The 26391-nt window shown below is 39.7% G+C and overlaps 1 protein-coding gene and 1 long non-coding RNA gene across 4 annotated transcripts in view; one reads left to right on the forward strand and one right to left on the reverse strand.

The window, feature by feature from the left end:
* Window positions 1-26391, forward strand: part of LOC148149927 (uncharacterized) — a 70399-nt gene that overhangs the window by 11010 nt on the left and 32998 nt on the right. The gene's annotated exons all lie outside the window — the stretch shown is intronic.
* Window positions 1-26391, reverse strand: part of sema5a (sema domain, seven thrombospondin repeats (type 1 and type 1-like), transmembrane domain (TM) and short cytoplasmic domain, (semaphorin) 5A) — a 214393-nt gene that overhangs the window by 7782 nt on the left and 180220 nt on the right. For all 3 annotated transcript variants that reach the window (XM_043689989.2, XM_043689988.2, XM_087987160.1), the window contains 4 exons: window positions 16111-16339; window positions 14918-15136; window positions 7206-7376; window positions 3396-3551 (listed from right to left, as the gene is read on the reverse strand). In XM_043689989.2, the coding sequence (XP_043545924.2) occupies window positions 3396-3551; window positions 7206-7376; window positions 14918-15136; window positions 16111-16339 (775 nt within the window). The remainder of the gene's footprint in view (window positions 1-3395; window positions 3552-7205; window positions 7377-14917; window positions 15137-16110; window positions 16340-26391) is intronic.

Consider the following 26391-nt stretch of genomic DNA (forward strand, 5'->3'; position numbering starts at 1 on the left):
CAAAGAGACTTGGGAGTTTTAGTCCAGCACTCTCTCTGGATAAGTTTGCAGGTTGAGTCAGTAGTTAGGAAGGCAAATGAAATGATGGCATTTACTTTGAGAGGACTTGAATATAAAAGCAGGGATGTACTTTTGGAGCTCTATAAGGTTCTGGTAAGACCACATTTAGAGTATTTGTGCACAATTTTGAGCCCCATATCTCAGGAAGGATGTATTGGCCCTACAATGGGTTCAGAGGAGGTTCACAAGAATGGTCTCAGGAATGAAACGCTTAACATATTAGGCACGTTTGAGGACTCTGCGTCTATACTTGGTGGAGTGTAGCAGAATGAGGGGGGATTTAAGTGAAACTTACAGAATAATGAATGGCCCTGACAGAGTGGATGTTGGGAAGATATTTCCATTGGCAAGACAGACGTACCCAAGGGCACAGTGTTAGAGTAAAGAGAAGACCTCATAGAACTGAGATAATGAGCAACTTCTTCTGTCAGAGAGTGGTGAATCTATGGAATTCATTGCCACAGAAGGGTATGGAGGCCAGGTCATTGAGTATATTTAAGACTAAGATAGATAGGTTCTTGAGTATCAATGGGATCAAGGGTTACAGGGATAAAGTGGGAGAATGCTGTTGAGAAACTTATTGGCCATGACTGAATGGCAGAGCAAACTCGATGGGCTGAATGGCCTAATTTCTTCACCTATGTCTTATGGTCTCTCTCCAAGGGTGCTGCCTGACCCACTGTGATTTCCAGCATTTTGTTTTCAGTACAGATTTCAGCATCTCCGGTAATTTGCTCCAATATTAATGAGATATCTCTGCCCTGCTAGTGTTCTCATTTGCACTTGTATGGATAGATTGCCAGATTTAACTGAAGATGATATTATTGTATGTAGATAAATGGAACAGGTGATTGGATGCCTGATGCTGTTTCCTCTTTCTGTGTAGCTGCAGTATTTTTCTTGTTTCTTCATTCTTCCTTTACATTGTCCTCTGGATTTCAAATTAAATGCCATCTACTAGTTTAAGTAAAATATAAAAAAAAATTCTTGGTTTCCATATTGGCTAATGAAGAACCACTTCAATCCTTGTATCTGTGAATCCTGATTTCTGTATTCCAAATCTTTGTCTGTCTGCAGTATAGTTACCCACACAACAAAATGTGTATTTGTATATACCACATGATCGTTTGCTTGTAGTACACTACACAGGTGAGCGTTTCTGAACTCTGCTCTTAAAGTAACCACAAATTACTTTAGTAGGAAGTCGAAATTTCTTGTCCACATTTCTTGTCTGAAGTGATACCCAGCTATTTCTCAACTTCTCTCCACCATATCATGGCTATAATCAGAATTCAGCACCATAGTAGCAGCAGATGGGTGGGTCTTAGGAGAAGGCTTTGCTGTGAACCAGTATTATTCTTTACTCAGATTTGGTTAAATACCAAATTTTAACAACTTTATTTTTTTTTAAATTGTTTTCAGGGTGGAGTAAAGAGCAAGAGCATTAAATGCCAAACGTAATTCATTGAAAAAGTGTTTTGGGTAATTCATTGTCAGGATATTTGTGTCACTGCCCTTTCATGCCCATCCCTAGTTCTCTTGAGAAGATGGTGATGGTGTTCCCGCTCAGTGAACATTTCAGCATGTGTTAATGATACCTTCAGGCATCGGTTGGCAAGGAATAAAAACAGATCATGCTAGAAATACTTCTCAAGACAGGCAGTAACCGTGGAGAGAATCAGAGTTATCATTATCAACGCTGACTTGACCAGAGTTCATGGGTTAACACTGACCTGAAACATTATGTTCGCTCTCTTTGTAAACTCTCTCTTTGCTCCTCTCTTTTTTCACTTTCCCTCTGAATTTTCTCCATTCAGTCTGGTTTGCACTTGTACTACAGCCTCATGTTAAGCACTCATCATACACTGCTTTTATGCTTCCACCTTAGTCACAGTCCTAACTCTGGCTTTGCTTGCTTTATGTTTTTCTTATTCTGAATATACCTTGACTGTGTCTGTATCTGAACCATCTTCACTTCTTTATGATACTTTGTGACCAATGTTCTTGATATGTTCCCCAGCAGCTGCTTCATTCATTTGACCTATCCCATCAGCCAGAATTTCCAGAGAGAAATAAATCAAAACTAGGTGAAAAGTTCTTCATGCCTGACTGAGTTTCAGTACTTGTTGATAAAATGTTAATTTTCTCTCAGACTGTCTTTGTTTATCTCACGTTGGTTTTCACGAGCTTGTCTCAATCTGGTCAGGTTGACGCTGTGACCATTTGAAGTCAGTATTTTTTCATTTCAAAAATCCTTTTCAGTCCATTGAAATCTCAGATAATCCAGTCAGATAACAAGTTTAAAGTTGATTTTTTTACCACTATTGTGCCAATATGGAATGTATAAACTTGACTAAGACTTCTGATTCAAAACAGACCACCTGAGTTCAGCACACATAAGAGTTAATTGTGTATTCTGATCTGATACATTCACACAAATTTTTCGACCAATTTGCACATAATCTTTCTAACCATTTGGTCAAAACCATTTGAAGCTTCAGTGTTAACACCCAATGCATGTTTCAAGTTATCAACATAGAATTTGAAAATTACCCCTGTAATGTCAGCTAACAATCTAGTGCAGAACTGTGGTAGGGTTGCATTGTTGGCGGTGATATAATTCGTAATACTAATATGTTGCCTGAAGGTTCAGACTAATAAGCAATTGGATTGTATAGTGTAATTTGAACTGTAGGAAATTTTCACCAGACAAACACTATTGATTGTGTCTCATTGCAGCTTTGTATAGTACTGAAAGAGTAATTCAAAGGCTTGGACTAATGATCACCAGACTATCAGCCTACATCAGCAAAGGGTCCAGACAAAATCAATACAATTAGACTTAAGAAACAAGAGGAATGTCATTACATACCAATTACTAGAAAAGGTACAGAGGAGCAAATGTTATGGAAATTAGAGTGCAAAAACTAAGCCTTGAATTTTCAATCTCGTGAGGAGATTACAGCCAGGGAAAGTTCAGCTTTGAAAACCAAATTCCTGAAAAAACTTCCCCTGATGTTCAGGTTTTCATTTCATGATTTTGGGTGTGAATGGAAGTGAATTGGGTTCTGAAAATTAAAGTAATCAGAATATTTGCTGGTTGCATATTCTGAAGTAGTACACAGACTATGGTGTAAAGGAAAATTGAGTGAGTATAAATGCGAAGGAGGAGATGGTCTGTTTTGTATACTTGCCAAAAGTGAATTTCACCTCTCAAATTTTAGACAGTTCAGAATGATACCATCATTCAACATTAACAGAGAAGGCATTACAAAATATTTATGAGCTTTGTCTGCAGTAAACCCTAATCAGTTCTATTCAATGAGAATACATACCAGGAATGAAGTTGTTATCAAAGACACAGGTTCGGCTCTCACTGCTATTCTCAGAGCACTGGTAACCAACAGGAAATAAGATTTTACAGTGACGAGTGCGGTGCTGTGAACCTGAGACCTCACATTCTGACCACACGGACCACTCTGACCAATTATCTGTATTAAAAAATAAAAATTGTCAGCACTCTCTCAGGATGAACACAATGTCTTCAAAAGTACAATAATTAATCATAATTTGAGTATTGAAGTTGTGAAACCTTTGTCTTCAAGCATCTTCAGGTATCCCGCCTTTTTATGACTGAACAAAGTGGAAAAGACTTAAGATAGGTTTAGGGTTATGCTTTCACAAGCAAGAATAGGAATTGAAATAATACAGATGAATGTATGAATTTGGAGCAGTAATAAGTCAATCAGCAGCTCAAAGCCTACTCCGCCATTCACTATAATCATGGTTTATCTGACAACTCCATATTCCTGCTTAAACACCTTAATGTTTCAATCAAAGCAGTAATTGCTGATGAAAATCAACAGGTCCGCCAGCATCAGTGATAACAGAAACAAAGTTAATGTTCCACTGCCAGTGACCCTTCTTCAGAAACTTAATTTTTCGCCCACTTAAAAAGAATCTATTTACTTCTAACTTAAAAAATATTCAAAGACTTGGCTTCCATATTTTTGAATCTGCTTTTTTAAGGAAAAGAACTCCAAATTACAATATTGTAAAAGATGATCCCTTTAAAGACCGCTGGACACGATTAAACACAGTCATCATGGTTTCATGAAGAGGAAATCTTGCTTGACAAATTTATTAGAATTCTTTGAGATGGTAACAAGCTGGCTAAAGAGATGCAGTGGATGTAATACATTTGGATTTTTCAGAAGTGTTTGATAAGATATCATAATAACAGCCATGGTGTTGGAGGTAGTATATTAATATGAATAGAGGATTGACTAATGAACAGAAAACACAGAGTTAGGATAACAGGATGCATTTTCAGAATGGCGAGCCTTGACTAGTGAAATTCCATAAGGGTCAGTGCTGGTACTAGAATTGTTTACAATATATATTAATGATTTGAATGAGGAGATTGAATATGCTATAGCCCAGTTTTCAGATGACATAAAAACAGGTGCGAAGGCAAGTGGTGAGGTTGACACAAAGAGGTTGCAGAAAGATACGGGTTAAATCAGTACGCAAAAGTTTATCAGATTAAATATAACATGGGAAAATGTGATGTCATGCATTTTGGCAGAAAGAATAGGAGCTAAAGACAACTTAAGTGGAGAAAGACTGCAGAAAGCTACAGAACAAAGGGATATGAGATTCCCCTTGCATGAATCACAAGAATCCAGCATCCAAGTTGAACAGGCAATAGGAGAAAGTGAGGTCTGCAGATGCTGGAGATCAAAGTTGAAACTTTATTGCTGGAACAGCACAGCAGGTCAGGCAGCATCCAGGGAACAGGAGATTCGACGTTTCGGGCACAGGCCCTTCTTCAGGAATCATTCCTGAAGAAGGGCCTGTGCCCGAAACGTCGAATCTCCTGTTCCCTGGATGCTGCCTGACCTGCTGTGCTGTTCCAGCAATAAAGTTTCAACTTTGAACAGGCAATACAAAAGGGAAATGGAATGTTGGCTTTTATTACAAAGGGAATGTAGAATTAAAGTAGGGATGTTTTCCTAAAACTAAACAAAGCACCACTCAGGCCACAGCTGGAATACTGTGAGCAGTTTTTGGCCTGTTAGTTAAGGAAAAATATACTGGCATTGGAAGTAGTCCAGAGAAGGAGTACACAGTTAATAGTAGGTAAATGAGGAGAAGTTGAGGAGTTTGGCCTGTACTATGAAATACATAATATGATAACTTATATAGATACAATATGATTCAATTTGATTCTTTCTGCCAATCTAGACTATTTCATTTTTTTCCCACATTATACTCTACTTTCCAGTTCTTTGTTCACTCACTTAACCAATCTACAAAGGAACCTTGATTATCCGGCATTCGATTATCCAAATTTCGGATCATCCAGCAAAATCGCAAGGTCCCGATGCTTGGCTAAACTATGTTATCCGGCATTCGATTATCCGAACGAAATACTCCCTGCCCGTGTCCTTCAGGTAATCGAGGTACCTCTGTATATCCTTATGTCCTCCTCACAAATCACCTGCCTATCTATCTTTGTGTCATCAGCAAATTTACCAATTTAGGATAGGACCCTATCCTAAGGGATGTGACCACTTCCTGGATTAAAGTGTTCAGATAACTCTCCTCCCTTCCCTGATGTACTGCAGTGTCGATAGTTCAGCCTCCAGCTCAAAATCTGAGCCAAAGCTGATTGAGCTGCAGATACTGCAAATGTAACGAGGTAAAAACAATGACTGCAGATGCTGGAAACCAGATTCTGGATTAGTGGTGCTGGAAGAGCACAGCAGTTCAGGCAGCATCCGAGGAGCTTCGAAATCGACGTTTCGGGCAAACGCTTTATTCCTGATGAAGGGCTTTTGCCCGAAACGTTGATTTTGAAGCTCCTTAGATGCTGCCGATACTGCAAATGTGTTTGTCCTCGGTCATACCGCCTTCCAGGAGATCCCACATGTTTTAGAGGAATGATACATCTCCTATCCTTTTGTTTTTGTTATATTTTAATTAACTAATTATCTCATTCAATTAGATAATTCACTTTTTCTATATTTTGTTAATCTTACTGGCAGTTTCTACAGTATTTTAAACCTAAGGAATAGACTAGACCTTAACTATATACTGACCAACCAGCTAGCTTCTTCCATTGTAGTAGCATAAGAGCCAATTCCTACAGAAGAAAAGGTTAAAGAAAAGATTATCTCCTTCCCCTAACTTGCTTACTCACAAAATTCTCAGTAAGTCACACTCAGTGCTAAGTTGCACTGAGATGCCTCTGTTTATTCACACCAAAACTAAAATTCAATCCCAGGTACAAAGAAAACAGATTAAGGTGGCTTCTTGAATTTTCTCAAGTAAAGAACTTGTGTACACATGCGTAACTCTGATTCCATTGAGAATTTAAATGTTAAATTACAGTTAATATTAAATATGAAATATAAACAGAATTAGATTTTTAGAAAAAACAAAGAAACCCTGGTCACCCAACTCAGTCCTCTATTCAACACATCTCTAGCAGTGAATTCACTACTCTAATCTGATCGCTTCAGTCAAATTGACCAGCTACAGCTTTCCATTCTCCTTCCTAGTTGCTTGCTTCCTAACTGAAATTAATTTAAGTCACGCCAACTAATGTCCTATTTATATTCTGGTCAATTTGAGAGTCATCAGGCTAAGTACTATAACTAGAATACTATCTTACATTTTCTAGTCATTATAATTCAATACTATTCTTACTATAGCAAACATTGTGACCAAGTAATGTACTTAATGATCTGTCATTATGTTTTTAAAACCAATGACATATCAACAATTATAAAGAATTATGAATCTGGTTAGTCTTAGCCGATGATTAAGCAGATTAAAAAAAGCTGCTGTTAGAAGGTTTTTCACTGGTATTGAAAATTAACACTTAACAAGAATATAATTTAGTATTCCTCCTTGCTCCAGGAGAAACACAGAAATAAGCAAGCTATGAGCTAAACTTGCCACGTTTATCGAAATGAGTCTCATAATAAGCATTTTTAGAAATTTGCTAGGAGCACCTTTTTTTGCAAATGAATTACGAGGAAATAAATGCAATCACTTGACAAGGGAATTTTAGTTCTAAACTGAACGCTTAATGTATGCATTTATTTCTGTTAAAGTCCAAATTCTGTCCTCCATACCTGGACAGGCTTGTGTGTTGCACAATGCTTCTTCAGTATGAAGACCCAGACAGATGTCTCCTCCATAGGCAGGTGGAGGATTGTTGCAGGAGCGTGTCCTCATGTAATGTCCACCCCCACATGTGACAGAGCATTTCGACCAGGAAGACCAACAGGACCAACCACCATCCTCTAAAAAGGAGAACAGATAATAAATTACCAGGCCTTTTTCAAAAGGTTTCTGGTGCATTGATTTTACATATCCAGCTGGGTTAATGCTTTTTCTAATCTTCAATTCACAAGCAAAATATTCAAAAGCTCAAAATGGTTGGTGCAATTTACATAGATAGTTAATTCATTCACAGTTATTTTACTCAATCCTAACTGTCCTTGAGGAAATGATGATGAGCCACCTTCCTGAATGCAACTGAATAGCTTGCCAGCTTATTTCAGTGAACAGTTAAGAGTCAATGACATTACTGTGGTCTAAAGTCCTATAAACAGGTCAGGAAAGCAGATTTCCCTCAAGGATATTAATGAACCAATTAGATTTTTACGATGATCCAGTAGCATTATGGTCAACATTCCTGTTACTAAATTTTTATCCCAGACTTTATTTAATTAATTTAAATCCTCCAGCTGTCTTAGTGGGATTTGAACTTTGTCTCAGAATATTTGCCCAGACTTTTGATTACCAGCCCAGTAACATTAGATTAGATTAGATTAGATTAGATTAGATTAGATTAGATTACAGTGTAGAAACAGGCCCTTCGGCCCAACAAGTCCACACCGACCCGCCGAAGCGAAACCCACCCATACCCCTACATTTACCCTTTACCTAACACTACGGGCAATTTAGTATGGCCAATTCACCTGACCCTGCACATCTTTGTGATGTGGGAGGAAACCGGAGCCCACATTTAATCTAACTTCAATTAGTTTGCCACTTTAAAAAGATATTTTTAACCCTAACCAAAGCATGTGTCCCTAAAAGGACTATTATTATATTATGGCGAAGTTCTGCTGCTAGCACTGGGCTGATACTGCTTGTAATATAAATGCAGCAAAACTAATGTCATCCAACACATGGCAAATCAATTCTGAAGTGGTATCACCATTTGCTACAGAAGCAAATGTTAAATGACGACAGGAAACCATCACAGGCTATCAAAAAGGAAACAGACCTAGAGGCCTAAATTTCTCAGGTGTCTTTACACACCTGTAGTACCTGCAAAGATCTTTCTCCAACATAGGAGTTGGTTAATTCAGTTAGGTGGATGGCTGAATTGTGATGCAGAGAAAAAGCCAACTGTGTAAGTTCAGTTCGCACACCAGCTGAGGTTAGCAAAAAGGACTCTTCTTCTCAATCTCTCCCCTCACGTTCAGGTTAAAACCATTATCAATCATCCCTCTCTAATGAAAGAGCAGCTCCATGATCTAGTAAGACTATGGTAACTTTACTTTGCTAACATCACAAGGGTTCAGTTCCTCAAAAAAAATCTAAAATCACAACTGCACAAACACAAATCTAAGTTACTTTAAATCTGTGATTACAGCATCTGAAAAACCGTATGCCATGAGTACTCTGAAATCCATTCCACAATGTAAACAGGGCAAAACACAATGTTCCAGCAGTTTAGCACATGGTAGAAGGAACTCCATGATATAAACAAAGCATAATGTGCTCCTTTATTATAAGCTGGCATTCAGGGAGGCAGGCAAGGGTTACACCACAACAGCAAAAATTTAAAAGCAGCAAAAATGCTCAACAAAGGATGAGAATTGGAAAGATAAAGGCATTTTATAAAGTGGGAGAGAGATGTTTTGTTTGTCTCAGCAAATTTGGAAAATGACTCATTCTTGCTGGTGGACATGTAGAAACTTTCCAAAAATAAATTGTTATAATTGGTTCATCCCGAATACCAAAATAATTGGCATCTAAACAAAGCACCCATCTGTATGCATATGTAAATCAGATACCCTACATTGAATCCTTCCTTACCAATCTATGATGCAATGTCAGACTACACACTATTCATTCTGAAGACTTTTTATTCCCACAAATATTAACCACCCTCACCAATTTTGAAGCTATGACACAAAATCGTTCAATTTTTTTTCCCCTTAAGTTGCTGATAAATTTTCAATTATTCATATAGACTTGGAGCTGATTTCTAAGTTTATTTTTTGATATTTCCTGGCAGATTCAGAATAGTTTGACTCAACAGAATAAATAAAACAGCAATATAAACAAAAACTGAGGACTAAGTGACATCTGGGAGCCAGTTTACTCAAACTTTAATGTAACTTGTGTTGATCGAAGAGATCGTGCTAAACATGCACAACTCCGAAGGTCGCCCGATGTTAGACCTCAGGATTACAGATCATGTCAGTCTGAAGTTAAACTTCAGATTATAATTGATTGTGTTCCATTCTGTTTCAATGTCTTACTATTAAAAAAAATGTTTGGGGACTGTTTTCATCTTTCAGTGCTGTTACAAGTTCCAAAACTCAAACAGAAATTGCTGGGAAAACTCAGGTCTGGCAGCATCTGTGAACAGCAAGCAGAGTTAACATTTCAGGGTCAGTGACCCTTCCTCAGAACTGATTGTCGTAAGGAAAAGGTTGATTAGATTCCCTACAGTGTGGAAACAGGCCATTAGGCCCAACAAGTCCACACCAACACTCTAAAGAATAACCCATCCCCCTAACCTATTACCTTACATTTACCCTGGATTAATAGACCTAACACTATGGGCATTTCACCTGATCTGCACATCTTTGGACTGGGGGAGGAAACTGGAGTACCCAGAGTAAACCCACACAGACACAGGGAGAATGTGCAAACTCCACACAGACAATAGCCCAGGGCAGGAATTGAACCCAGGTCCCTGGTGCTGTGAGGTAGCAATGCTAACCACTTAAACCACTGAAAGGGGAAGAAGGGAAGAATAAATGATGGGTGGAGATGGAGACCAGGGAGCAACAAAGAGAGAACAACAGTTGGGCAGACCAAAGGAATAGATAAAGGTCCATCTGGGAGAAAGAATAGCTGCTAATTGGGACCAATAGTGGCTGACAATGGGTTGGTTGTGGTAGCAGCCCATATGATGACAAGGCCTGGTGTGTGGGTTGGGGCAAGGTCATGGGAGAAGGTGGTAAGGTCCTAACATTATTGAACTCTATATCGAGTCCTGAAGGCTGCAGGAAATGAGATGGAAAGTGGAAAATGAGATTCTGTTCTTCCAACAACCGCTGGACAAAATAGCAAGCCTGAGACAGAAATGTTGGCCGGGGAACATAATGGTGTATAGAAGTTATTTCTGCAGACAGAATATAGCTGTTCTGTAAAGTGGTCATCCAGTCAATGTTTCATTCCCCAGTATAGAATAGACCACATTATGAGCAGCGAATATTGTTGACTAGATTGAGTGAAATGCAGGTAAGTTGCTCCTTCACCTAGAAGATGTATCTGTGGCCTTGGATAGTGAGGAGGGAGAAAGTAAACAGGCAGGTGTTGTACTGACTGCGATTTCAAGGGAAGGCACTGTGGGAGTGTGAGGAGATATTGGAAATTGAGAAGGAATGGAGCAAGGTGTCCCAGAGGGAATGGCCCTGAAGAATGCTGACGAGGCAGGAGATGGAAACATGTGTCTGGTGGTGGCATTCCGCTGGACATATTGGAAATGGTAGTTAATGATCCTTTGATTGTGGATGCTGGTGGGGTGGTAAGCGAGGAACGGGGGACACTATCATTGTTATGGGAGGGAAGAGAAGGGGTGAGGGCTGAAGTGGACAAGATGGGTTGACATGCCTGAGGGCCCTATCAATTATGGTGGTGGAGGGGAATATTTGGTTGAGGAAGATGCTGAACATTTCAGATGGTCCTTTGTAGGAGCTGGCATCATCGGAACAGATGCGATGGAGGTGAAGGAATTGGGAAAATGGAATGGACTCTTCACACGAAGCAGGATGTGAGGATATTTAGACAGGTAACTGAGGGAGTCAGTGGGTTTGTAGTGGATATTGATGGCCATCCTATCCTCAGAAGTGGAAACAGAGACCACCTTATTACACACTGTTTGAAATTTGTCACTGGCGAACATACTGTAATGATAAATTTATTTTATAAATAGGCTTAATTGATTAGGCACACATTCTTGAATTTTAGGTAAGACTTTAAAATTATCTAATGGACTATTTTAACATGAGGGAGATCAGAAGCCTCAATCAAACTATTAACAAATAAGTAATTTCCTCTCTTACATAAAGTATTTTATGAAATTGGGTACGATAGTTTCCTTTTAATTGTTTTTATAAAAGATTGGTCACCAAACAGCTGCCTGTGAAACTTGTTGAAGTAAAGTGACCATTACCGAAATAACTCCACAGAGGCCAAGTAACCCTTTATTTACATGTGCGGAGTCCTTGGCACTGATCCATCTACCTCACAGCCAGGTCTACTGGTGAGCAGACACCCTGACACTCTTATTTTTTTTTTTAACAGAACCAAAACATATGCTTTTATTTTACAAAGTATTAAAAGGAGAGAGACTTGAAGGCCAACTGTTATCAGATGTTTGCATTACAGAATACAATTAAGAGTCAAAACACAGATGCAAAACAGCATTATGGTCCAATAATTCTTTTCCACATAACACACTCTTGTTTATATCCGTCAGCCAGGGCTACCTGATTGGATAAAATTAACAGTCCCAATCGGGGGCATTTTAGCATTAGGTCAGGCTACTCCAACTCTGCCTCTATTACGGGCAGTGTGTAACACACAGTAGCTTGTCTCTTATGCCCAAAGCATCTCGGAAGGAAGTCATTCCCTAGTTTGGGCAGCAAAGGCATTGGGGTGGCAATATCCATAGTGCCCATCTCAGATTCTGAGGAACCTTCATTGGTGAAGGACAGGGAGAACCCAGGGTTCCAGAACAGTCAGAAAGGTGTTGAGGAGCCGGGCACATTTTGCTCCCGTACTGTTTGTGGGTTTGCAGCTTCCATGTGGTTCATGTGCTTGTTCAGGACCTTTGCACCCACCCAAACGTCATACATTACTGGACCTGACCTCACATTGGCCATGCCTCCTACTCATGCAGGGCCATTCCCATAATACCTATACCAAACATCAATCCTTAAGTAAGTTGTCTCCGACTTGGCAGAATCTTGTGTTCAGCGCTCCCTCCCTCCTCCTCACCTAGGTCTGGGAAGATTAGATTTGACCTGGTGTGGAGTCTTCTTCCCATTAGCAACTCTGCTGAAGATATCCCTCTAGTTGCAATGAGGGGTGGTCCTATAATCAAACAGGACGCTTTGTAGTTTTGTATCTACTGAAGCTGTAGGCTATTTCTTTAAGCCTGCCTTCAAAGTTTGGATTGCTCTTTTTGCGAGAACATTGGATGATGGATGTTATAGAGCCATCCTTCAGCTGCCCACAGCTGAATTTGCTCTGAAGCTAACGGCAGCACTGCCTTCTCTTTAAGTAGACCTAGCAGGGGTTTATGGTCTGTTATTATTCCCAACTTATGTCCACAAAGGTATTGGTGGAACTTCCTGATTCCAAATATGACTGCCAAACCTTCATTCTCTATCCAGGCGTATTTACACTCTGCATTAATCAAAATCCTGGATGCATATGCTATTGGACATTCTTCTCCATTAGGCCACCTATGAGCTAACGCCACAGGGTATTAGTCGTATGATGCTGTACGGAGAGGTATCACTTGGGATTCTAGTGTGCCAACAGCTTAGAGGATGATAAGTGTTCCTTCACTTCCCTGAATACTTTGACTTGGCCATGCATCCAATTCCAAGGCTTACACTTTTTTGAGAGATGATGCGAAGATGCCAGGATGGAGGCCGGGATATGTATGAACTTTCCGTAATAATTTACCAGCCCAAGGAAAGACCAAAGCTCCGATACTAACTGAGAGCCGAGGCACCTTTGATCACCCTCATTTTACCTTCCAAATGGTGTGACCAGGTCTTGTTGATTCTATAGCACAAGTAGGTCTCTTGGGGTGTCTGAAACACCAGTTATTTCCTTCCAAGACATACACCTACTTGAGGCAAACATCCAAGGACTATGTCCAAGTTCTCTAAGTGTTCCTTATTGGTCTTTCCTGTTATTAACCTGTCATTTAAATAAGTGGTAACATGCGGTAGAACTCGTAAAATATTCTCTATCGTCTGCTGAAAAATTGCACAGGCCAGTTTTTAGTGCCTGTTTGAAGTCGAGCTGGGCTTCAGGTAGTAGGTGCTTTTGCATGGTTACATCATTAATCCTACGTATCAAATGGTCTCACAGTGTCTCAAGGCTAAATCAAAGTTACATGCCTCTGCCAGTCACTTTAATCTAGTCAAACATCCCCTGTTTCTCGAATTACTGAGTAAAACTGATACCATCTCAGAATTAGAAGAGAATGTTCCTTTTCTTAATCCAATAACTCTTGAAAGGTTTTAGTATCTGGTGCTTCCGGGAAAGTGAGGCTCTCAATAACCAAAAAAGCTGCAGGTCCACAAACTGGAGAATTACTTGTTACTTCTCATCTGCCCTAATATCATTTGCCTAGAAAGTATAACTCATTCTTTCCACATATTGGCCCCAGTCTTCAATAGCAGGATCGAATGAGTTAAACTTCCCAAATAATAGCATGGTGCCAGAAAATGTTGCCTCAACTCAGGGACATGTTATGAGCGATTTTCTTCAGCAGCATGCTTTGCTCTTGTCGCCACTGAAATAATTCCACAGAGGCAAGTACCCTGTCACCAGTCCCCATTTATTTACACATGGAAAGTCTTTGACACTGACCCAGCTCCCTCAGAGCCAACTCTCAGAGTGAACAGAACCTCTAACATTCCTGTTGTATCTGTCAGCTAGAGCTCCCTGATTGGACCAGATTAACAGACTCAATCAAGGAGCTCATATTCTATGAAGTCCATCTGGCTGACCTCATTACAACCACTATACAAATAGAAGAATACCAAATTTCAAAGGGTGTACATTCTTCACTACACACCCCGACCATAGCAAACATTTTTCATGCAAATGCTTCTTTTGAAATCTAGCATTCTTGAGTCCGTCCTAATAAGTGCACAATGAAAAGCTTTGTGCTATACTCAAGTTCTGTGCTATCAAATTTAAATGAAAGTATCTAATATATTTTATTCATCTAAGCTATTAAATATAGTGAGAGAAGTATTTTAAAAGCTGTTGTACCTTCCACAGCGGGTATTTCAATGGCCCAAAGCCACATGCTGTTTAAGGTTATTAATCAGTTTAGCAATATGTAATAAACTATTCGTGCTGATCATAAGTCTATTTCGTATAATGTAAACAATCATAGGTCAGTTGACTGTGTTGTAGGCCAAAGAGTCCTGAGTTTGTATCCTGGCTTGATTTACTTAACTCCTCACCTTCTAAAATGGATAAAATATGAATTCTGTCAGAGGAGACTTTATAAGGAACATGAACATCACACTGTCACAAGTAATGGGTACTCATGTTGTCAGAAATAGAATTAAAAATCAACATTCATTCATACTAAAATCTGGAGACATTGAGATATGTATATTTGTTTCCTCACTTTCCCTCCTCTTCTCTTTATTTATAATGTGCAAGAAAGAAGCATCCTTATATGCATAAGACCAGATATGTTCCGTTTAATTACCAACAACAACTGTACAATGTCCAATTGCTACGCACCTCGAAATCCTCATCTCCTTACCTGGGCAAGGCATGATATTACATTCCTGATATTCCAATGATTGTCCTAGACAGGGAAGCCCTCCATTCCTTGGCGCAGGATTATTGCACATTCGCCTTCGACTTCGAATTCCCCGGCTGCAGTCTCGGCTACACTGTGTCCATGATAGCCAGGCAGACCAAGCACCATTGACCGAATATGCAGACGTTCTCCCATACCGTAAGATATTTCCAGAAAACCCTGTTGGAAACAAGAGAGTAATGTCAAAGAACTGAAGTACTGAATTCAGAAAAAAAAACTGTTTTGCTCTGAGTAAAAAAAACTGATGGTGGAACTTATATTTTATTAAGTCAATGAAACCTTTTCTACTCATCTGGCAAAGTTTCTAAAATAATAAGTTTCCAACTATGTAAAGGTATGTTCTTTCCACATGTAGAACATTTTAGCCAGAGATCAAACTTAACTAAATACTGTTTAAGGAAAATCACTTCCTCATGTAAGATCCATTTTAGATGGATTCCTAACTGAAATTGTAGTGAAAAAACAAGATCAGACATTGGTATCAGTTTAATATTATCACAAATGTTCAGTATGCCTTCAGTTTAGAGTTTAACAATGTATAGTGCTTTAAAGAAGACTCTATTTCCCACCATTAATAGTAGAAAATATTTCACAAGTTACATTTGATCAGCTAGCACAGGCTGGATTCTACAAATAACATTTTTTCTAAAAAGTATTTTTTTAAATACAAATATAGTCAACAGTTTCTCCTAGCCTTTAACCAATTTTAAATGAGCAAATGAACAATTAAACTTAAACCAAAGAAAAATGTCACCACCTTTACAACAGCAATGGTTCTATATAAGAATGCAGTGTTCTGAGGGAACCGCTTAAAGAAAACACCATTTTAACTAGCATTTTCAGACAACTATTAAAATTAAGGAAATAGATGCAATTTTTGGAGTAGATGTTATCAGAATGTCAAGCTCAAGCATGATCTATTGGCACTGCCCATGGTCATTTCTGGGTCACCTTGCTCTAAATATCTCCTTAGATTGGCTACAGTATCATGTCCAAAGGTTACAGAATAATTATTTTTCAATCTGTGATCTTGTAAGCAAACCTATCCATCTAATATTCCTAGCATTACCAATTAAGTTTTTCATTTGAAGAACCAAAATATTTCCAAAACCCAACATTTTGTTTGTCCTCACCACCACTTGCAGAGCAGCCAGTTGATCCATCACTAGAACAGTAACGCATTTCTATTCTTTGACGGCCAACATCCAGGAAGTTTGGGTCAGCCAGGCGGGCTTTGCATGTGTATCTAAATCTCTGCTCATAATGACCTCCATTGTCCGAGATATTAACAGGTGTCCAAGGGGTCCAAGGAGTGGTCTTCTTGAGTTCAGGGCACAGGTTAGTATTACAAAGTTGGTATTCCTGTACAATCACAAAATAAATGAGAAGAGGAATTTGAATGTTATCACAATATTCTGTTTCTAGAAACAACAGTGAGTAAAGCATCAATGTTCATTTAACTTCAAATCCGTGTACTGTTTGTGCTATTGGTTATGAGATGCAACATTTTCAGGTTATCTGATTCTATTCCTCTTAGAAAGGGAGAAGAAAATAAGATCACTGCAGAGGTTACTGAATTTTCAAAACTAAAAAAAAGACATGCAAAGCACTTGTTATCTTCACTCAAGTTGTCAAACTCGATTAAAGAACAGTTCGAGAAAATTGACTTGATTGTAATTGTTACATGGATGGGCATTCTACCATGGCAACTTAAAGCAAATGCAACACCGAGAAAAATCAAATGATCTTAATCGTGCTGCACTGTAGTACAGTTGCTGATATGAATTCCTGTCACCATGCCCCACAAAACTATTGCCAAACTGATTTAACCAATCTCAAGCAACTACAAATTAAAATTCAAAATGAACAACCGAAGAATAAATCATAACTTTAGACAACTGAAAACATAATTATAATCTGGCATTCTTACTTTCTGACAAACAGTACCTGAAAACTTAACATAACACAATCTCCCACATATCTAATAACAAGTAATGTAAATTAAACAGAAATTCTAACTGCAAAGACCTGAAAATAAGTTTTCACAAAGTTAAATCCTGCCAATACCTGCAGAATATAGATAGCAATCCAAATTAGACAACTTGGAGCATTTTTAGGCTGCTTATCCTCTTAAGACTCTATGTTACCCCATCATGTGGCCCTCCCTGTTCTCTGCCCAATAATATTTGTGTGCCTCAAAAATTAACTCGATCCTGCTGAATGGCATTTCACTGAGACAACAAAGGTCTATTCTACTGAGCAGAGGATATGTGCCAGTATTTTTTGTGTCTCTTTGTGTTGATGTAGTCTATCCCCCTTAATAAGCATGAGCATTGATTATATTTCCTGAATATCTTTGCTCTGCAATGCTTTTGAACATCTGCACAATGATATATCTGTTCTAACACTGGCTTTTGTAGTACTGATCACATGAAGGAATTACATTATTTTGAGCTAAACTGACTAAGATAGATATGAATTCAAGAATAGCACTTGAGCACTCCTCGGTCCTGACATCATAGGGAATTTTTTATGATGGACTGAAAGTAATGCAGGCTATAAATTGAGACTGGGCTCCTAATTTCAAATATCAAAAGCTTTTGCATTACATGAGGTTCCACCTTAGGAGCATTAAATTGTAATATCAACTCAAGTACCTTATAAGCTTTGGTAACCAAAGAAGGTCGGTCACTGGATTCTGTTGCTGAAAGCAATCCATCAATCATTTTCTTGTTTGTGGGAGCTAAACTGATCCTAAATAACCTCATACAAGTTTTAAAAATATGCAAGTGTTGAGAAACCATTTTAGTGATCAGAAACTCATGGACTGTGATGACAATCATATCAGAAATACAAAATGAAAAGTATATCCTCTAATATACTGGCAACTAACAACCGAGCATTCAGCATTCATAAAGAGGAGACAAGTTAATACTTGGGTAAAGACTTTTACACCAGATGACAGGTTACGTATAGCAATATTTTTCTCCTTTCTGCACAGATACTGACCAATATATAATTCACTTTCAGCAAACATTCTTTGATTCAAATATCCCTTGCAAATCTACATCTTCTCTTCCTAATGATGTCTGCATTTGCTGCAATGTTATATTTATAATTTTGTTATATTTATAAATGAAAACTTGTAGGTATTCTAGATGTTACAATGGTCAATAGGGTCTCTTGCTATAAATCTGCAGACACGCCGGCTTAACAGAAAAGCTGTCACTCAATATTAGGGATCTGTGATAATTTTGCTTATGATAGTCTAGCTTTATAACATCAATTCCCAATAGCAAGAATCATGATGGTCAGGGAAGAAACATATATACACTCCCTTCTTTCACATTTTATGTACCTGCTTGTCAAATTTGAATGATGTAGCAGCATTAATTAATTAATAGCAAATACTGTGAAGAAGTGTTGGAAAAATAGCCCACTAAAACTGTCCTCCAAGGAAGTTAGTCATAAATTTCTTTGCAACTATTTCGATAAAAAATTTCAAGGCAGTGAAAGGATTAGAATACTTCCAAGTGGATAGGCTAATTGAGTTAGATAGGTTGGAAAGCATAGGACTAACTTCGATATCAGTAAACTTATGTTGAAGATACAAGACTCTTCCAATGCATCACCAACTCCACCACATATGAGGAAACTATTTTCATTGTTTATACATGAGATCAATGCTCCCTGTCTGATTGAAACCCAGGCCTCTAGCATTTTGACCTCTGAGTTCCTCAGCTGACAGCAGTAGTTTCTTGACAGAAGGGCAGGTGACTGAGGTGTCAGTGGGGCAGAACTTTGGGGCCAGCGACCATAATTCTATAAGATTTAAAATAGTGATGGAAAAGGATAGACCAGATCTAAAAGTTGAAGTTCTAAATTGGAGAAAGGCCAACTTTGACAGTATTAGGCAAGAGCTTTCGAAAGCTGAGTGGGGGCAGATGTTCGCAGGTAAAGGGATGGCTGGAAAATGGGAAGCCTTCAGAAATGAGATAATGAGAATCCAGAGAAAGTATATTCCTGTCAGGGTGCAAGGAAAGGCTGGTAGGTATAGGGAATGCTGAATGACTAAAGAAATTGAGGGTACAGTTCACAAAAAGAAAGAAGCATATGTAAGGTATAGACAGGATAGATCGAGTGAATCCTTAGAAGAGTATAAAAGAAGTAGGAGTATACTTAAGAGGGAAATCAGGAGGGCAAAAAGGGGACATGATATAGCTTTGGCAAATAGAATTAAGGAGGATCCAAAGGGTTTTTACAAATATATTAAGGACAAAAGGGTAACTAGGGAGAGAATAGGGCCCCTCAAAGATCAGCAAGGCGCCCTTTGTGTGAAGCCACAGAAAGTGGGAGAGATACTAAATGAGTATTTTGCATCAGTATTTACTGTGGAAAAGGATATGGAAGATATAGACTGTAGGGAAATAGATGGTGACATCTTGAAAAATGTCCATATTACAGAGGACATGAGAGAGGAACTGACTAAAATAGACTGGAAGCAGAGGCTAACCGGGAAGACAGTAGAGCAAAAATGGCAGGAGTTTGTAGGTATAATTGAGGACACTGTACAGAGGTTCATTCCCAAGAAAAGAAAGATTAACCGGGGAGGGATTAGACAACCTTGGCTGACAAAGGAAGTCAGGAAATGTATTAAAGAAAAAAAGAGATCCTATAAAGTGGCTAAGAACAGTGGGAAATCAGAAGATTGGGAAGGATACAAAAGCAAACAGAGGATAACAAAGAGTGTAATAAGAAAGGAGAGGATCAAATATGAAGGTAGGCTAGCCAGTAATATTAGAAATAATAGTAAAAGTTTCTTTCAGTACATAAGAAACAAACGACAGGCAAAAGTAGACATTGGGCCACTTCAAACTGATGCAGGAAGCCTAGTGATGGGAGATAAGGAAATAGCAGGAGAACTTAACAAGTACTTTGCGTCAGTCTTCACAGTGGAAGACATGAGTAATATCCCAAAAATTAAAGGGTGTCACGGGGCTGAGTTGAGTATGGTTGCCATTACGAAAGAGATAGTGCTAGAAAAGTTAAAAAGTCTTAAAATTGATAAATCTCCTGGCCCCGATGGGATACACCCTAGAGTTCTGAGAGAGGTGGCTGAGGAAATAGCAGAGGCATTGGTTGAGATCTTTCAAGAGTCACTGGAGTCAGGAAAGGTCCCGGATGATTGGAAGATGGCTGTTGTAACCCCCCTTGTTCAAGAAAGGATCAAGGCAAAAGATGGAAAATTATAGGCCAATCAGCTTAACCTCGGTTGTTGGTAAAATTCTAGAATCCATCATTAAGGATGAGGTTTCTAAGTTCTTGGAAGAGCAGAGTCTGATTAGAACAAGTCAACATGGATTTAGTAAAGGGAGGTCATGCCTGACAAACCTGTTGGAATTTTTTGAAGAGGTAACAAGTAGGTTAGACCAGGGAAACCCAGTGGATGTGGTCTATCTAGACTTTCAAAAGGCCTTTGATAAGGTGCCACACAGGAGACTGCTGAGCAAGGTGAGGGCCCATGGTGTTCGAGGTGAGCTGCTGGGATGGATTGAGGATTGGCTGTCTAACAGAAGGCAGAGAGTTGGGATAAAAGGTTCTTTTTCAGAATGGCAGCCGGTGACGAGCGGTGTCCCGCAGGGTTCGGTGCTGGGGCCACAGCTGTTCGCATTATATATTAATGATTTGGATGAGGGAACCGGGGGCATTCTAGCGAAGTTTTCCGATGAGACGAAGTTAGGTGGACAGGTAGGTAGTACTGAGGAAGTGGGGAGGCTACAGAAGGATCTAGACAGGTTGGGAGAGTGGTCCAGGAAATGGCTGATGGAATTTAAAATGAGCAAGTGCGAGGTCTTGCACTTTGGCAAAAAGAATAAAAGCATAGACTACTTTCTAAATTGTGAGAAAATTAATAAAGCCAAAACACAAAGGGATCTGGGAGTGCTACTTGAGGATTCTCTAAAGGTAAACATGCAGGTTGAGTCCGTGATTAAGAAAGCGAATGCAATGTTGTCTCTTATCTCAAGAGGGTTGGAATATAAAAGCAGAGATGTACTACTAAGACTTTATAAAACTCTGGTTAGGCCCCATTTGGAGTACTGTGTCAAGTTTTGGTCCCCACACCTCAGGAAGGACATACTGGCACTGGAACGTGTCCAGCGGAGATTCACACGGATGATCCCTGGAATGACAGGTCTAACATATGAGGAACGGCTGAGGATACTGGGATTGTATTCGTTGGAGTTCAGAAGATTAAGGGGAGACTTAATAGAGACGTACAAAATAATACATGGCTTGGAAAAGGTGGATGCTAGGAAATTGTTTCAGTTAAACGAGGAGACTAGGACCCGTGGACACAGCCTTAGAATTAGAGGGGGTCATTTCAGAACAGAAATGCGGAGACATTTCTTCAGCCAGAGAGTGGTGGGCCTGTGGAATTCATTGCCACGGAGTGCAGTGGAAGTCGGGACGCTAAATGTCTTCAAGGCCGAGATTGATAGATTCTTGTTGTCTAGAGGAATTAAGGGCTACGGGGAGAACGCTGGTAAGTGGAGCTGAAATGCGCATCAGCCATGATTGAATGGCGGAGTGGACTCGATGGGCCGAATGGCTTTACTTCCACTCCTATGTCTTATGGTCTTATAGGAGGAAGTGCTGGAGGTCTTGAAATGGGTAAAGGTGGATAAATCCCCAGGACCTGATCAGATGTACCCTTGAACTCTGTGGGAAGCTAGGGAAGTGATTGCTGGGCCTCTTGCTGAGATATTAGTATCATCGATAGTGGCAGGTGAGGAGCCGGAAGACTGGAGGTTGGCGAACGTGATGCCACTGTTTAAGAAGGGTGGTAAGGACAAGCCAGGGAACTATAGACCAGTGAGACTGACCTCGGTGGTGGGCAAGTTGTTGGAGGGAATCCTGAGGGACAGGATGTACATGTATTTGGAAAGACAAGGACTGATTAGGGATAGTCAACATGGCTTTGTGCGTGGGAAATCATGTCTCTCAAACTTGATTGAGTTTTTTGAAGAAGTAGCAACGAGGATTGATGAGGGCAGAGTGGTAGATGTGATCTATATGGACTTCAGCAAGGTATTCGACAAGGTTCCCCATGGGAGACTGATTGGCAAGGTTAGATCTCATGGAAGACAGGGAGAACTAGCCATTTGGATACAGAACTAGTCTCAAAGGTAGAAGACAGAGGATGGTGGTGGAGGGTTGTTTTTCAGAATGGAGGCCTGTGACCAGTGGATTGTCACAAGGAACGGTGCTGGGTCCTCTACTTTTTGTCATTTATATAAATGATTTGGATGTGAGCATAAGAGGTATAAGTTAGTAGTTTGCAGATGACTCCAAAATTGGAGGTGTGGCAGTCAGCGAAGAGGGTTACTTCAGATTACAGCAGGATCTTGATCAGATGGGCCAATGGGCTGAGACGTGGCAGATGGAGTTTAAGTCAGATAAATGCGAGGTGCTGCATTTTGGGAAAGCAAATCTTAGCAGGACTTATACACTTAATGGTAAGGTCCTAGAGAGTGTTGCTGAACAAAGAGATCTTGGAGTGCAGGTTCATAGCTCCTTGAAAGTGGAGTCGCAGGTAGATAGGATAGTGAAGAAGGTGTTTGGTATGCTTTCCTTTGTTGGTCAGAGTATTGAGTACAGGAGTTGGGAGGTCATGCTGCAGCTGTACAGGACATTGGTTAGGCCGCTGTTGGAACATTGCGTGCAATTCTGGTCTCCTTCTTATCGGAAAGATGTTGTGAAACTTGAAAGGGTTCAGAAAAATTTACAAGGATGTTGCCAGGGTTGGAGGATCTGAGCCACAGGGAGAGGCTGAACAGGCTGAGGCTGTTTTCCTTGGAGCGTCAGAGGCTGAGGGGTTTACAAAATTATGAGGGGCATGAATAGGATAAATAGACAAAGTATTTTCCCTGGGGTGGCGGAGTCTAGAACTAGAGGGCATAGGTTTAGGGTGAGAGGGGAAAGATATAAAAGAGACCTAAGGGGCAACTATTTCACACAGAGGGTGGTACATGTATGGAATGAGCTGCCAGAGGATGTGGTGGAGGCTGGTACAATTGCAACATTTAAGAGGCATTTGGATGGGTATATGAATTGGAAGGGTTTGGAGGGATATGGGCCGGGTGCTGGCAGGTAGGACTAGATTGGGTTGGGATATCTGGTTGGCATGGACGGGTTGTACATGCTGTACAACTCTATGACTCTAAGTACAGATTTGGGTCATAAACATCCCTCCTCCCACCTCACTGTTTGCTCACTGGTGCTTGATACATATTTTTCTGCTAAAGTCCCTCTCTCTATTTGCGTTCACGGGTGAAAAGTCCTCTGATGGGAAGCAGCCTGATTATAGAACATGAAGAGAGCAAGGTGGTGGCTCATTGGGCCATGGATAACATTCCTGCACCTTTTGTAAAGGCATTTTACATATATTCAGATCTTTCATCACTTTTAAACTGTCAAATTTCACAGAAAACCTATCCTCCCGTCGTTAAAAAGAGAAATGGCTATTAAAATGAAGGTTGAGTTAGATGATAGTGCAACTAGAGAAGACAAGCTTCCTCGCAATGTGATACACAATCTGTGATGTCAAAGCCAATGAGTGAAGAGTTGATTATTAAAATACAGCAGATCCATATAACAGCTGAAGCAGTTTAATGAAATCCTCTCTAAATTGAAGTGTCACGTTAGCCCGAATAGAAACAACCTTTTGCTTGCAAGGTTATACTTAACTGTGCAATTATTTCCCAGACTGCAAACATATTCACATGTGTTTACGCTATATAATTTCCATCAAATGCTGATTATGTGTGGAAAATGGCAAGACTATCACGCAGGGGGTGAAGTGTCACGAACACTGAACTTTACAAGACAATTATGTTTTAAAATGTAACTTTAACTCAAAATAAAAACAGAGTGGCAGTTTGAAGACATTTCATAGTATCTCACAGAAAAAGACAGCTGTGGCTGGGACACAGGAACAAACAAGCTACTGCTGTGGAAGAGCAAGAAGAATAGTTTTGTGTTAATGACCAAGCTGGATGCTTTTAAAAGCTGGGTTACTGTTGGAAGAAATTAAACAGAATAGACAGGGCTCTTGAAGATTTTAAAAATGGACAGTCATCAAGAAAGTGCCTTGCTGCTGATAATCACATCAGGAAAACTCAGGAGGAACAGAAGAAAAATGAAAGTTTTGACCTTGGATGGCAAGCAGAAGTGAAGTCAATGCGTAACTTTGGGATTGCCTCTTTAATATTACATATCTCAATAGGCATGTTGCATGAGTTAGTTAATGCAAACACATCTTTAGATCGATGTATTAGTTGTCTGTTAATTAGCATTTGACCTTGTTCATTTTCGACTGTTGGCTGCAGTAAAAATTTCAAAAAACATCTTTCAGTTTTTTTGTTCAGTCACTGGGAAATTCATCTCTATTTAAAAAGGTTATTGGCATCTGCAGCGATTGAACTGTATTTTTTGGCACATGGAAGTAATTGATAGTCAGCATTGCTGGATAGTTTGCAATAGTTAGCGACTGGAAGCATCGGGCAGTGAAGACCTAGAAGACAGTGATGAGGACCAGAAAAGGGGTACGAGGATCTGGGGAAGGCTGATGGGTGCCTGGCAAGGGAGAGGGTGGTGAAGGCTCAGGAGAGGATGGCTGGGGACAAAGAGGTCAATGGTGACCCAGGGAAGGACGATGAGGACTTGGCAGAATCTGATGAATGCATGAGAAGGCAATGAGGGGTGGGGAGAAGGTGATGAGAGCTCGGGGAGGAATGTCTGGGATAAAGGAGAGGCTTTGGTGGGGGGAAGGGAGCGGGCCAGCAGCAAACAGGATATACTGCAGAATGTGGCTAAGTGAGTGCAATATTGGAACCAGCACATAGCCACATGCATATGACATCCGAGATAGGAGAAAACACACAAACACCAGACGGTGTAGTGCAAGCCCTGTGTACTGGCACAACCGTCCATGATCAATCAGCATGTGAAATGAATGTATACAGAATCGTTATAATATCTAAACATCCAATTCACTCCCTCCAAGTGGATTGATTGCACACCCTTTGATGCATCTCTGTTAGAACCAGTTTCACATGGGATTTGGTTCTTGTTTCAGATTTTTTTTAACAATGTAATCTCTTACATGATCCCCAAACCACCTAGCTTTGAGAATTAAAAGTCAGCTCGCCCATTGTGAACACCCAATTCAGCTGCTACCCATGGAAATAAATTCCATTTGGAGGAGAAACACAAACAAAGGGAAAAGAATATAATATTTTCTGGGATTGCAGATGTGACTGGAGAATGTGTGCTGCACATCTGTCATGACAAGTTGAAATAAAAACAGAAAGTAGTGGAATGCCTTTTTCAAATGTTATGAGACAGAGATATACCTTGACTATCAATTTTGTATCAAGTATATAAACTTCTGTACATTATATCCTATTCCACGTGCTGCACACACTTCAATTCTTCAGTCATTTCCCAGAAATTCTGCATGACTTCAGTGCAATTACTATTTCTGTGTGATGCCTGGTGTAAGGCAGAATTGATTGGAACATCAATCATAGCTGTTGCGCGAAGCACAAATATTCCCACCTGCCACACTTTGATAGACATATGAAATCAAACTTTAAACAGTGTTAACATGAATTATATTGTGAAAATTGAAATATGGGTAGTAAACATTAAGCTGGATGAAGATATAATTTTTTTCTTTTCTCATATGCAGCAAGCTACATTTGACAGACCTAATAAAATAAATAAGTAAAAGGATGCTCAACCATTTTTAATATATGATCTGATTGAATCAAGACGGTTATGTAATGCACTGTCACGAACAATATCCTTGCCATAACCTTTTCTAAATCCAAGAGGGAGTCATTAACATTTTAGCAGCAGATACTCATGGCAAGAGTTATTGCAGTTTCTGAGCAGTTTCTTCCCACTCCATTGATGATGGAGATGACTCTGCTATAATTCTTTTGCACTGAAAACAATAAATGCAAACATCTAGACTCGAAACATTAGCTTGTTCCCTCACCATGGATGTTGCCTGACCTGCTGTGATCTCCAGCATTTGTTTTTTTTTCAGTACAGATTCCAGCATCTGCAGTATTTTGTTCCTCCATAACTCTTTTGTATCTCATCATTGTCAGGTCCAGAATCAAATCAGAGCTTGATTACCATTTGATTTATTTTCTGCACGGCGCTCACTAATGTCTCAATACAGCACCTAATTCCTACAAGTATGGCTGTCACTGAGCATAGTTAGTAGATTTCTGAGGGAGCCTGGCAATTCTTCTAGACAAGCTCCCAGGTCAGGATTTATTGCTAAATTCATAGAGCAATGTCTTGACAGATTCATAGTCATAGAGATGTACAGCATGGAA

Source organism: Chiloscyllium plagiosum, unplaced genomic scaffold, assembly GCF_037043375.1.
Source record: "Chiloscyllium plagiosum isolate Xiang-an unplaced genomic scaffold, Cpla_swu_hap1 HiC_scaffold_5, whole genome shotgun sequence".
Classification (NCBI taxonomy): domain Eukaryota; kingdom Metazoa; phylum Chordata; class Chondrichthyes; order Orectolobiformes; family Hemiscylliidae; genus Chiloscyllium; species Chiloscyllium plagiosum.